Source organism: Peromyscus eremicus, chromosome 13, assembly GCF_949786415.1.
Source record: "Peromyscus eremicus chromosome 13, PerEre_H2_v1, whole genome shotgun sequence".
Classification (NCBI taxonomy): domain Eukaryota; kingdom Metazoa; phylum Chordata; class Mammalia; order Rodentia; family Cricetidae; genus Peromyscus; species Peromyscus eremicus.
The window spans coordinates 55,585,483-55,597,037 of NC_081429.1; the positions used below are offsets into that span (position 1 = coordinate 55,585,483).

Here is an 11,555-nt window from a genome sequence, read left to right on the forward strand (position 1 = left end):
CCAAGGAAGTTAGCTGCAACCAAAGAAACATAAGCAATAATCTCACAACAGTACATCCTAAAGAAGGAAAACACACACACATACACTACCACCACCAAAACCAAAAAATAACAGGAATTAACAATCACTGGTCACTAATATCTCTTAATACTAATGGACTCAATTCACCTATGAAAAGACACAGCCTAACAGAATGGGTACAAAAACAGGATCCATCCTTCAGATGCATACAAGAAACACACATCAACTTCAAAGATAGTCATTATCTCACAGTAAAGGGTTTGGAAAAGAATGTCCAATCAAATGGACCCAAGAAACAAGCTGGTGTGGCTATCCAAATATATAACAAAATAGATTCCAAACTAAAATTAATCAAAAGAGATGGAGAAGGACATTTCATATTCATCACAGGAAAAATCATCAAGATGAAGTCTCAATTCTGAACATTTATGCCCCAAATACAAGGGCACCCACATTTGTAAAAGAAACATTACCTAAGCGTAAATCACATATCAAAACTCACACACTAATAGTGAGAGACTTCAACACCCAACTCTCACCAATGGGTAGGTCTGCCAGATAGAAACCTAACAGAGAAATAAGGGAACTAACAGACGTTATGACTCAAATGGATTTAATAGACATCTACAGAACATTTCATCCAAACACAAAAGAATATACCTTCTTCTCAGCATCCCATGGAACGTTCTCTAAAATCGACCACATACTCAGTCACAAAGCAAACCTCAACAGAGAGAGAAAAATTGGAATAATCTTCTGTATCTTATCAGGTCACCATGGCTTAAAGTTAGAATTCAACAACAACACAAACTACAGAAAGCCTACAAACTCGAGCAACTTTCAACTGAATCACCACTGGGTCAAGGAAGAAATAAGAAAGAAATGAAAGACTTCCTAGAATTCAATGAAAATGAATGCACAACATACCTAAACTTATGGGACACAATAAAAGCAGTGCTAAGAGGAAAATTCATAGCACTAAATGCCTACATAAAGAACATGGAGAAATCTCACACTAGTGACTTAACAGCACACCTGAAAGCTCTAGAACAAAAAGAAGCAGACTCTCCCAGGAGGAATAGACGCCAGGAAATAATCAAATTGAGGGTTGAAATCAATAAAATATAAACAAAGAGAACAATACAAAGAATCAATGAAACAAAGAGTTGGTTCTTCAAGAAAATCAACAAGACAGACAAATCCTTCTCCAAACTAACCAAAAGGCAGAGAGAGAATATCCAAATTAACAAAGTCAGAAATGAAAAGGGGGACATAACAACAGATATTGAGGAAATCCAGACAATCATTAGGTCATACTTCAAAAACATGTACTCCACAAAATTGGAAAACCTAAAAGAAATGAACTATTTTCTTGATAGGTGCCACATATCAAAATTAAATCAAGACCAGATAAACAATTTAAATAAGCTTATAACCCCTATGGAAATAGAAGCAGTCATTAAAAGTCTCCCAACCAAAAAAAGCCCAGGGCCAGATGGTTTCAGTGCAGAATTCTACCAGAATTTCAAAGAAGAGCTAATACCAATACTTCTCAAATTGTTCCATACAATAGAAACAGAAGCAACATTGCCAAACTCTTTTTATGAGGCTACAGTTACCCTGATACCCAAACCACACAAAGATGCAACAAAGAAAGAGAATTATAAGCCAATCTCCCCCATGAACACTGATGCAAAAACACTCAATAAAATACTGGCAAACTGAATCCAAGAACACATCAGAAAAAACCATCCACCATGATCAAGTAGGCTTCATCCCAGAGATGCAGGGGTGGTTCAACATATGAAAACCTGTCAGTGTAATCCACCATATAAACAAACTGAAAGAAAAAAAAACCACATGATCATTTCATTAGATGCTGGAAAAGCCTTTGACAAAATCCATCACCCCTTCATGATAAAGGTCTTAGAGAGATCAGTATTTGCAGATGATATGATAGTATACATAAGTGACCCCAAAAATTCTACCAAGGAACTCCTAAAGCTAATAAACACCTTCAGTGATGTGGTGGGATAGAAGATTAACTCAGAAAAATCAGTAGCCCTCCTATATACAAATGATAAATGGGTTGAGAAGGAAATCAGAGAAACATCACCCTTTATAACAGCCACAAATAATATAAAATACCTTGGGGTAACTCTAACCAAACAAGTGAAAGACCTGTATAACAAGAACTTTAAATCTTTGGAAAAGATATCAGAAAATGGAAAGATCTCCCATGCTCTTGGATAGGTAGAATTAACACAGTAAAAACGGCAATCTTACTAAAAGCAATCTACAGTTTCAATGCAATCCCCATCAAAATCCCAACAGATTTCTTCACAGACCTTGAAAGAACAATACTCAACTTTATATGGAAAAACAAAAAACCCAGGATAGCTAAAATAATCCCACAAGACACACACACACACACTCTCTCTCTTATCAAATATATCTATATATACATTTATCAAATATATTTATCACATATACACTCTTATCAAATATATCAAATATATCTATATATACATTTATCAAATATATATTTATCACACACACACACTCACACACACACACACACAGAGTCCTAAAGCATTAATATCTTTTTGAGAAATGACTTCTATGGCTAACAATAGTGTACAAGACTCAAAAGACACTATAAACAAGTTTAAATTCCTCAATCAAATGTCTGTGTGTGTTTGCTTCTTGAAACAAAATAACTGAGAGTAGGAAATTTATCAAGAACAGAAACAACTTCTCACAGTTCTGGAGGCCTGGAAGTCCAGATGGAGTCGCTGACAGGGTTGGTGTGTGATGAGACTCTGCTCCACTTCTAGCTAGCACCTTATAACTGGTGTCCTCTGGAGGTGCTAAAAGCTTTGTCTTCGGTCAGTAGGGCCGGAGGCAGTTGCCCCTTTAAAGGCATGAATCCATTCCTAAAGGCTCTCATGGTACAATCAACATCCTCTAAGCCTCCATTTCTTAATACCATTACAATGAGTATTAAGTTTCAACAAGAATTTTGGAGGGGACATACTCAAAACATAACACAGAAATAGTTATGAGCAATAAAAGTTATATAATTTCTCCTCCTTAAGCAGGAAAGACAGTTAATATTTTCATTATTCAGTGTGTGTATAGTCACATTTCAGTGTACAGCCCCACTAACCTGAAACCAAGAACAAAGGGCGCATCAAGGATAAAATGATGCCATCCTCCCAGGAACAGATCCTTCTAAGGCCGTGGTAACAACAGTCCTCAGAAGTAGGTTCTAGCTTGTCCACTAGACTGGTTATAATGTTCTTTAGTGTACACGCTTTGTCAAGCCCACCACGCAATGACAGTCCCATTCTTCTGAAAGCCACAAAAATAGAAGTGGATTTGGATGTCAATCAACGCACAGTTTCACCCAAGTAACTAATGCAGACATCAACCCATGAAGCTTGAATTCCATGTGTCCCAACTCCTAATAAAAGATCAGCAGTGTGCTCAGGACTTGGCCTGAATCATAAGGTTCTCCTTTCAAATATAGCATGCAATAAATTCAGTTTTGCCATTTGCCATCAGATACTGAGTGCTGGACTCTCTAACCCTGGGTAGTCTTATAGTCTCTACTCTTTGCTTTATCATAATTGCATACTTACATTAGGTCTTATTGTAGCAACATAAAATGCTATTACTTGGGAATTAGTTCAGATATTATGCCAATCCTTTATGTATGGTAAGTCTAGATTATCCAACCCACCATTTAATAGCTGAAATAATACAAAGCTCAGTTTGCTACTTACTAGTGTAAGGAGGAGCAGATCAGACTCCTGCATTCAATAAACAGCCTTTTAATAACCAAAGAAACTGTAAATACAGTCTTTGACATGTGTTGTTTATAAATCTTATTAAAGATACACTTTGTGACCACCCAGAAGTGTGTACGTTTAGAAGGTACAGAAGAGTGTCTCCTGTTTTTACAGATCATTTCATTTCCAGAGAGTACTCTTGATTGGTCTGGGATTAATGGTGTTTACAACTAATTGATCACAGCCAGTTAGAGAGGCTCCTACAAGATGTGTCTCGAATATCTCACGGACACAAAGCATTGTATTATTTAGTGGCCATTTCACTTAACACTTCACTAAATTCTTTCTGAAAAATGGCAAATATCATGTGACAGCATCTACTATATAAAACAAACTAATTTAAATTTATTGTGTGGAAAATAGGGAAGAAGACGAAAAAGATGGGATGGTTCTGCAATAACATAAAAGACTTCACGAAGGACAAAGTCCCCAATCCTCGTCACACAGCATGTTCTTAAATACAGAACAGGCCAGCCCCGCTTGCTGGCCAGCAGAATCATGGAGGCAAAACTTCTCACAAGGAGGCTCCTTCGTCAAGGACATTTCTTCTCTGTGTCAGAATGGTACTTCTTAGGCATAAGCCCAAGGTTTTGTTTAGTCTCCCATCGATGTAGAATTGACTGGCTGGATGCAATATCAAACTGCTTATCTTGATTCTGTAGGGGGAAAAAATACACTCAACTCTGTCTGATGAGAACCAGCAGTGTTTACAGCCTGTTACCTCCGTAATGCCACTAATACATTCAGATAGGTAGATTTGATCTCGATGGCTTGGGGAAGGTAAAACATCTAGAGAAACTTAGTCCATTAGTTCCTAACAGTAGTTGAAAGAAACCCACAGGTGAATAAGGAGCAGATAGATGACTAAGAGGGCTCCTGTAGTCAGACACGGAGAAGGAAAACTTCATACTTCTTCACAACCACCATGCCAATCTCACCTCTTCTGGCCATTTGTCTTCCCGGGGAAGCCTCTGCAGCCGGTTTTTGGTCAGCTCAAGTTGTAAGCCATCGAACCTGCATTTAAACCAGCGGTGGGCTTCTTCCAGATTAGCTGTTATCTGAACACAGAAATGGCCACAAGTTCTTTTGGGTATGAGTCTGGGAGATTTACACCTAGCTATCAGAAGACTCAAATGATCACAGGGATCCTTGCCATATGTTTGTGTCGTACACTGCACAGCCACTGAGCTGAGGGAGCACTCTCTGAGCGAGGCCTTAGAGGATGCGTGTAGGCTCCTGCTTCCCAGGCGCTTCATCAGAGCCCCCTGTGTATCCTATACCTGGTGGAGCACTAACAAAGTGGGGCTAGCAGCTGTGTGCTCCCAGGGAGCATTAACAGAGTGGGGCTAGCAGCTGTGTGCTTCCAGGGAGCACTAACAAAATGGGGCTAGCAGCTGCGTGCTTCCAGGGAGCACCAACAGAGTGGGGCTAGCAGCTGCGTGCTTCCAGGGAGCATTAACAGAGTGGGGCTAGCAGCTGTGTGCTCCCAGGGAGCATTAACAGTGGGGCTAGCAGCTGTGTGCTCCCAGGGAGCACTAACAGAGTGGGGCTAGCAGCTGTGTGCTTCCAGGCACTTTCTGACATCAGTGAGGCCATCATGTGGGCACAGGATGGGATAATGAGATGAAAGCACTGGACTCCTTTGCTAGAACATAACTTGACTTTCAGGAACTACAAAAATATTTTCAGGTCTGTTGGGACAACCTGGTAACACCAACACCTTCACTCTCCAAACCCAGCCCAACCCTTCCTCCAAGTGTTTTTTGCCAGAAGTACAGAGAAAGACTGAAATAAATTACACCTCCTATTGTATGGCAAATGAGAGGGAACTGACATTGAAACTTACTGAAAACTCTATTAGAGTAAGACAGTAGTGGGTATCAGCTAATGTATTATTTTGTAAACACAGTAATGAATAGTTCAGAGAAAGTAAACACAGGCTGAGAAGACAACTCATTGGGTAAAGTGCTGGCTATGTAGGAACGAGGACCTCAGTTTGATTCCCAGAACCCACATCAGAAGATAGTCTGGGTGTGGTGGCATGTACTTGTAATCCCAGAGTCAGGGAGGAGGAGACAAGCAGATCCCTGGGACACGCTGGCTGGCCGGCCTAGTCTAGCTGCTGAGTTCCAGTCCAATAATAGACCCTGTCTCAGAAAAAAAAAAAAAAAAAAAGGGGTGGATGGTACCCGAGGATACCCAAGGTTGTCCTCTGGCCTCCACATGCATGCTTACACTCATACACATGCACCCTATACATGAACATATATGCATGTGCATTCACACACTCAAAAATGAGAGTAAATGTAACTTTATTAAGGGCACGTAGAATGCATCATAGTTGGCACTCAAACTTGGGGTTGTCAAGAATCCTTTTCTTTCTAATATACTCATTGGCAGGTTATACTGCCATGTAACTTAATGGTCATCCAGGGACAAATGTTAAATGGACTGCTATATTATTGTGATATTTTAGAATTTCCTTCGCATGCCACCTTAACACCCATCGACATATGGTGCCAGGCTGTCATTACTGTAGCCTCCAAGGTTCTACATGGGGAAGAGCAGTGGCATGAATGGTACAGGAATATCCAACCACTTTCTGATTAGATTTAGACAACTCATGTCTGGGAGCAATACACCAGATCCACACCTTGCTGCCCCCTTCCCTTCTGTTGAGTGGTATGTTCTTAGACATCAGATTTCACTAATATTCTAGCATTGGTCATCATCAGGACATCTTATCTAAAATTCTTCACAATAAAGATTACACTTAGTAAACTGTTGGCCTTTGCCTGCTGTACCCCTGACAACTATGTCCCTGGCAGAGTTCACAGTGCTGTGTTTTAGGGCTGCCGTACCTCTGTAAGTGCCTGATCTGGCTCACCTGTTCTGATTCCACACTGGCTTCTTTTAGTTTATTCTCTGTTGCTTCTTTACATCTCTTCAGTTGTCTGATAGTTACTTCCAATTCCTGAAAATGTGATAGATTTTAATAAATTTCCAATGTGCCATATAGAACCAAAATGCTTCAAATTTATAACTAGATCATGAAACAAGACAGGACACTTTGAAGTTCTACTTTGTATTTTAATACAATTTAATCTATATTGTATCCAAAGAGTTGGATTTTGGTTTATGGATTTAATGTCTCTGCTCTAGCTCTTTTGTAAAAGCAAACTGAGAATGAAGATTATTTTCCATATTTCAAACTACCATGATTTCAGTATGAAATGTCCTTCAAAAGGCTCATGGCTGAATGCTTAATCTCAGTTGGTGGGTTTATTTTGGAAACTCTAGGAAGTGGGGCTAGCATACCCAGTCTAGTCCTGTGCGCCATGATGTGGGCTGTCTCCTTCTATATGCTACTGTTCTCATGCTGTCCAGCCTCACCTGGGGTCCAGAATCAACAGAGCCAGGTTCTACAGACTAAAATCTATGACCTTTGACCTGACCTCCTTTAAGATGTTTGTGTCAGGTGTTCTCGTCACTACAATGAGGAAGTAACGAATGTATCATTTTCAACATGGATCTTAGTGTTTTATTGCTGTGAAGAGACACCATGACCACGGCAACTCTTATAAAGGAAAACATTTAATTGGGACTGGCTTACAGTTTCAGACAGTCCATTATCATCACATCAAGGAAACACGGCGCATGCAGCAGACATGGTGCTGGAGAAGGAGCTGAGAGCTCTACATCTTGATTCACAGGCAGCATGGAGTGAACTGACTTGAGCTTCTGAGACCTCAAAGCCCATCCCCAGCGTGACACAATTCCTCCAGCAAGGCCCAGCCTACTCCAACGAGGCCACACCTCCTAATAGCACCAGTCCTTATGGGCCAAGTATTCAAACACATGAGTCTATGGGGTATGGGGGCCATACCTATTCAAACCACCACAACATGTTTTTTATTTTTTTCATAGAGTCTAGGCAAATCTAAGTGCCATTTCACCGGATTTAGGCACATATACTTGCTAGCAACTGTTGAGAGGAACCTTAAGAAGTCTTTACCTCGCACCGATTTTCTAGTTCCTGCCTCATTTTCCGCTCGGCCACTAGTCTCAGCTCCTGCTGTTTATTCCGCGCCGAGGTCTCACACTGGCTCTTGGCTAACCGCTCCATCTCTTTCTGCAGGGCATTCATTTCAGAGACAAATCTCTGGATACTCAGTGACTGGTGGGGAACAAGAAGGGACACACGGTGAAACCAAGTTAGAGTCTCACATGACCAGTAAGTGGTTTGTGGGAATCACACTTTACCTGCTCGTAGTTCTTTTTCTGATATTGGTCCTTAATTATCTCCATTTGCCTCAATTCTTTTTCTATTTGCTGAAAGTAAATGTTCAAATAACATAAAAAAAGGTAATGGCCAGTAGACTGACTTGGGTTTTTAGCTGACTGAATTCTAAGTTTTCAGTTTCTTCTGGGCTCTATTTCCTATCTAGTCCACTGACCCCAAAAGAGTCAGGATGGGCCGTCTTCTGTACACCTTGTGTACATGAGGACCGCCCACCTTGGAAAAGATGGGTGGAGACAGACATGCTCCCGAAGCACAATGAGACCCACAGGTACACAGCAGTGTCTCCACCAAAGCAGAGAGGATCCCACAGAGGCAACCTGCCCACTTCCCAGAGAACACACGCTGTTTTCAGGGCTCGGACCCTCCCAACCCGCTGAAGCAGCAAGGAGAGGGCTGGGCTGCTCAGATCACCTTCATCCTCTCCAGATTCTGCACGTTGTTTGCCTTGGCCGACAGGTGCAGCTTTATCTGGGCCTTCTGGTTCTTCAGTCTCTCCTTGTTATTGTTCACCACTTTCTCCAGCTCCGTCAGCTTCTGTCGTAACTCTCGGTTTGTCCGGGACACTTCCACTGACCTGAAGTTGGCTTCATCAAGAGCTTTCTTCAGCTTAGAAGACGAGAGAACAAGAGAGAAGGCACACTTCTACCTGCCCTTCGGTAAGGGAAGCTTCACTTTGTTCCTACATTTACAAAGAGAGTGGGGGCTGGAGAGATGGCCCAGCAGTTAAGAGCACAGCTGCTCTGGCAGAGGTCCCGGATTCAATTCCCAGCACCCACATGGTAGCTCCCAACCATCTGTAAGTCCGGGTCCAGTGGATCTGATGCCTTCTTCTGACCTCTGAGGGTACTGGGCATGCACATGAAACACAGACCTACATGCAGGCCAAAGACTTACACATATAAAAAATAAAGAAGAAAATGATATGCATGTCTGATACACAGATTTATAGAGCAACAAATCCAGTGATTTTTCACCATTTTTAACATTTGAGATAAAATACTCTTTAGACAATGAATGTGAACTATGTATAGTCATGAGCTGCATTTTACAGGCATGACTGTGGAGAGACCCATGTTCCAGTCTCAGCTTCGTCACCTATGAGTAGGTTTGTGTAATTAACTTCCTCAAGCCTCAGGTTCATCAACTGAAAAATGAGTAGATAGCCTACGTAAGGGGTAAGTTAGTGTTAAGTAAAACAAGTAAAGAAAGAAAACAGAACTCAGTTGTTGTAGATATTGTTTTAAGATATGTTACATTTGTTTATGCCATGAGACATTTGTTTATTGATGCAAAGATGTGTTACATTCTTTTATGTTGCATTTGTTTAACTCTGTGAAGCTGTGTTATACCTGTGTAAAACAATTGACCGGTCTAATAAAGAGCTGGATGGCCAATAGCTAGGCAGAAGAAAGGATAGGTGGGGCTGACAGGCAGAGAGAATAAATGGAAAGAGAAATCTGGGGGGAGAAGATCAAGGTATGAGAAAAGGAGGACACCAGGGGCCAGCCACCCTGCCACACAGCCAGCCACGGAGTAAGAAGTAAAGAAAGGTATACAGAAATAGAGAAAGGTAAAAGCCCAGAGGCAAAAGACAGATGGGGTAATTTAAGAACAGCTGGCAAGAAACAAGCCAAGCTAAGGCTGTGAATTTGTAAGTAAGAATAAGTCTCTGAGTGTTCACTTGGGAGCTGGGTGGCGGGGCCCCCCCAAGAGCAAAGGGTAAGAGTAAAGAACAACCGACAGCACCTGGTACACAGTCATCGCTCAGTGATTACTACCACACTACAATCATTTTCTTGTTGTCTCATGGCTCTAAAAATGAAAATAAATTTAGAGTAGTTGCATACACATGGCAGGTGTTCACTACTATTGCATGCATTTGATGGTGTTGCTTCTTGTTCTGAAAGCACTTTAATAATTTTGTCTCATGGAAAAGTAATATGATGAATGACTTTACATTGTCCTGGTCCTCACAATGTTCCTTTAAATCACACAACTTGAGTTTTAAAGAGGAGCTGAAGGGGGATGAACAGAGGGAAGGCTCCTCACGGCTGGGGGTGTCTGACAACACACAGTCAGGCTTTCTGCCCTTGCTCTCACCCCAGGGTTCTGTCTTTAGATCTTCCTGGTCCAGCACACCCTCTGCTGCCATCACTACCATCTATGACCCACTCCACAGCGGCCTCACGGCAGACTAACACCAATGTCTAGTTATGCTTGGCCATATGGCCCAGATGCTTTCCAAGTTAACTCTTTAAACAAACCTGAAAAGTAGTGGTGATGACCTTGATTTTATGACAGAGGAAATGGGTTCAGAAGTCAAGCCACTTAGAGAGAATGAATATGTAGCTAATACAGGCAGGGCTGGGAGTCAGCAATGCTCTGAACTACGCACGGAACCAATGGCACTCTGTCGCCAGATTCCCTCACTGGTCACCATTATCTCAGATGCTTCCTCTAGGGTTTCAGCGTTTTAAATTGAGGTTAATTTATGTGTTTGAGTGTTTTACCTGCCTGTATGTACATATACCACATGTGCCTCATTCCCAATAAGGTCAGAGAGGGCACTGGATCCCCTGCAATGGGAATTATGGGGAGGCCATGAGCCATATGGGCGCCAGGAACACATTTCTGGTACAAAGTGAGATCAAGGAGTGCTCCTAACTTCTGAGCCATCTCTCCAGCCCAGGTTTCATTTTTCTACGTGTTCTGAGCAATAAGTTCTAATCAATGGTATTGTTTACATTTAGGATACCTATTTGTTTCCCATAGAACTTGCTTTTTAGAACATATTTATACAGTGGTTTGCAGGTCACAAAACTTTTATAAATATTAGTTGAAGTTAACGTGTTAACTGCATCTGTCAATTACAATTACTAAATGTATCAAATTTGTTAAAACACAATTTACCTCAAGTCTTGAGTATGTTTACTACTTTTAGTTATATTTTTATTACTTAAAACAATTACTAAATTTAAATACATTTTGATCATATTCTTCTACTCACCTAAGTCCTTCCAGATCTTCTCCCTTCCTGACCCACTGCACTTTAAATTCTTTCTCAGTAAACAAACAAAATCCCAACACAACTACAAAACCCCTCAAAACCAAGAAAACAAAATAAAATCACACCAAAACCAAAACAAAGCATCAAACTGTAAGCAAATAAAAGCACACAAAAATGTATACCTTCCTCTTCCATGCTCAGTATACAACAGTTACCTGTTTATTCCTCTATTAAAATAGCCTTCTGAGTTACTTGCTCTCTTTTTCAACAGAACCATTTTGCTTGGCCCTGACTGTCAATCACCAGAAAGTATTACGGCTTTCTTATGCTCCCATCTGGTTTTTCTTCATTCTCCCCTACTTTCTACTGT

The 11,555-nt window shown here is 41.0% G+C and overlaps 1 protein-coding gene across 16 annotated transcripts in view; it reads right to left on the reverse strand.

The window, feature by feature from the left end:
* Positions 1 to 4,200: 4,200 nt before the first annotated feature.
* Ccdc150 (coiled-coil domain containing 150) overlaps positions 4,201 to 11,555 on the reverse strand; it is a 91,675-nt gene continuing 84,320 nt past the window's right edge. For 14 of the 16 annotated variants that reach the window (XM_059278376.1, XM_059278375.1, XM_059278381.1 and 11 more), the window contains 6 exons: positions 8,590 to 8,784; positions 8,139 to 8,207; positions 7,891 to 8,052; positions 6,763 to 6,849; positions 4,814 to 4,933; positions 4,201 to 4,531 (listed from right to left, as the gene is read on the reverse strand). In XM_059278376.1, coding sequence (XP_059134359.1) covers positions 4,409 to 4,531; positions 4,814 to 4,933; positions 6,763 to 6,849; positions 7,891 to 8,052; positions 8,139 to 8,207; positions 8,590 to 8,784 — 756 coding nt within the window. In that variant the 3' untranslated portion in view covers positions 4,201 to 4,408. Of the gene's footprint in view, positions 4,532 to 4,813; positions 4,934 to 5,889; positions 6,023 to 6,762; positions 6,850 to 7,890; positions 8,053 to 8,138; positions 8,208 to 8,589; positions 8,785 to 11,555 lie in introns of those variants that run through there. The other 2 variants (XM_059278384.1, XM_059278382.1) reach the window with 2 other exon arrangements.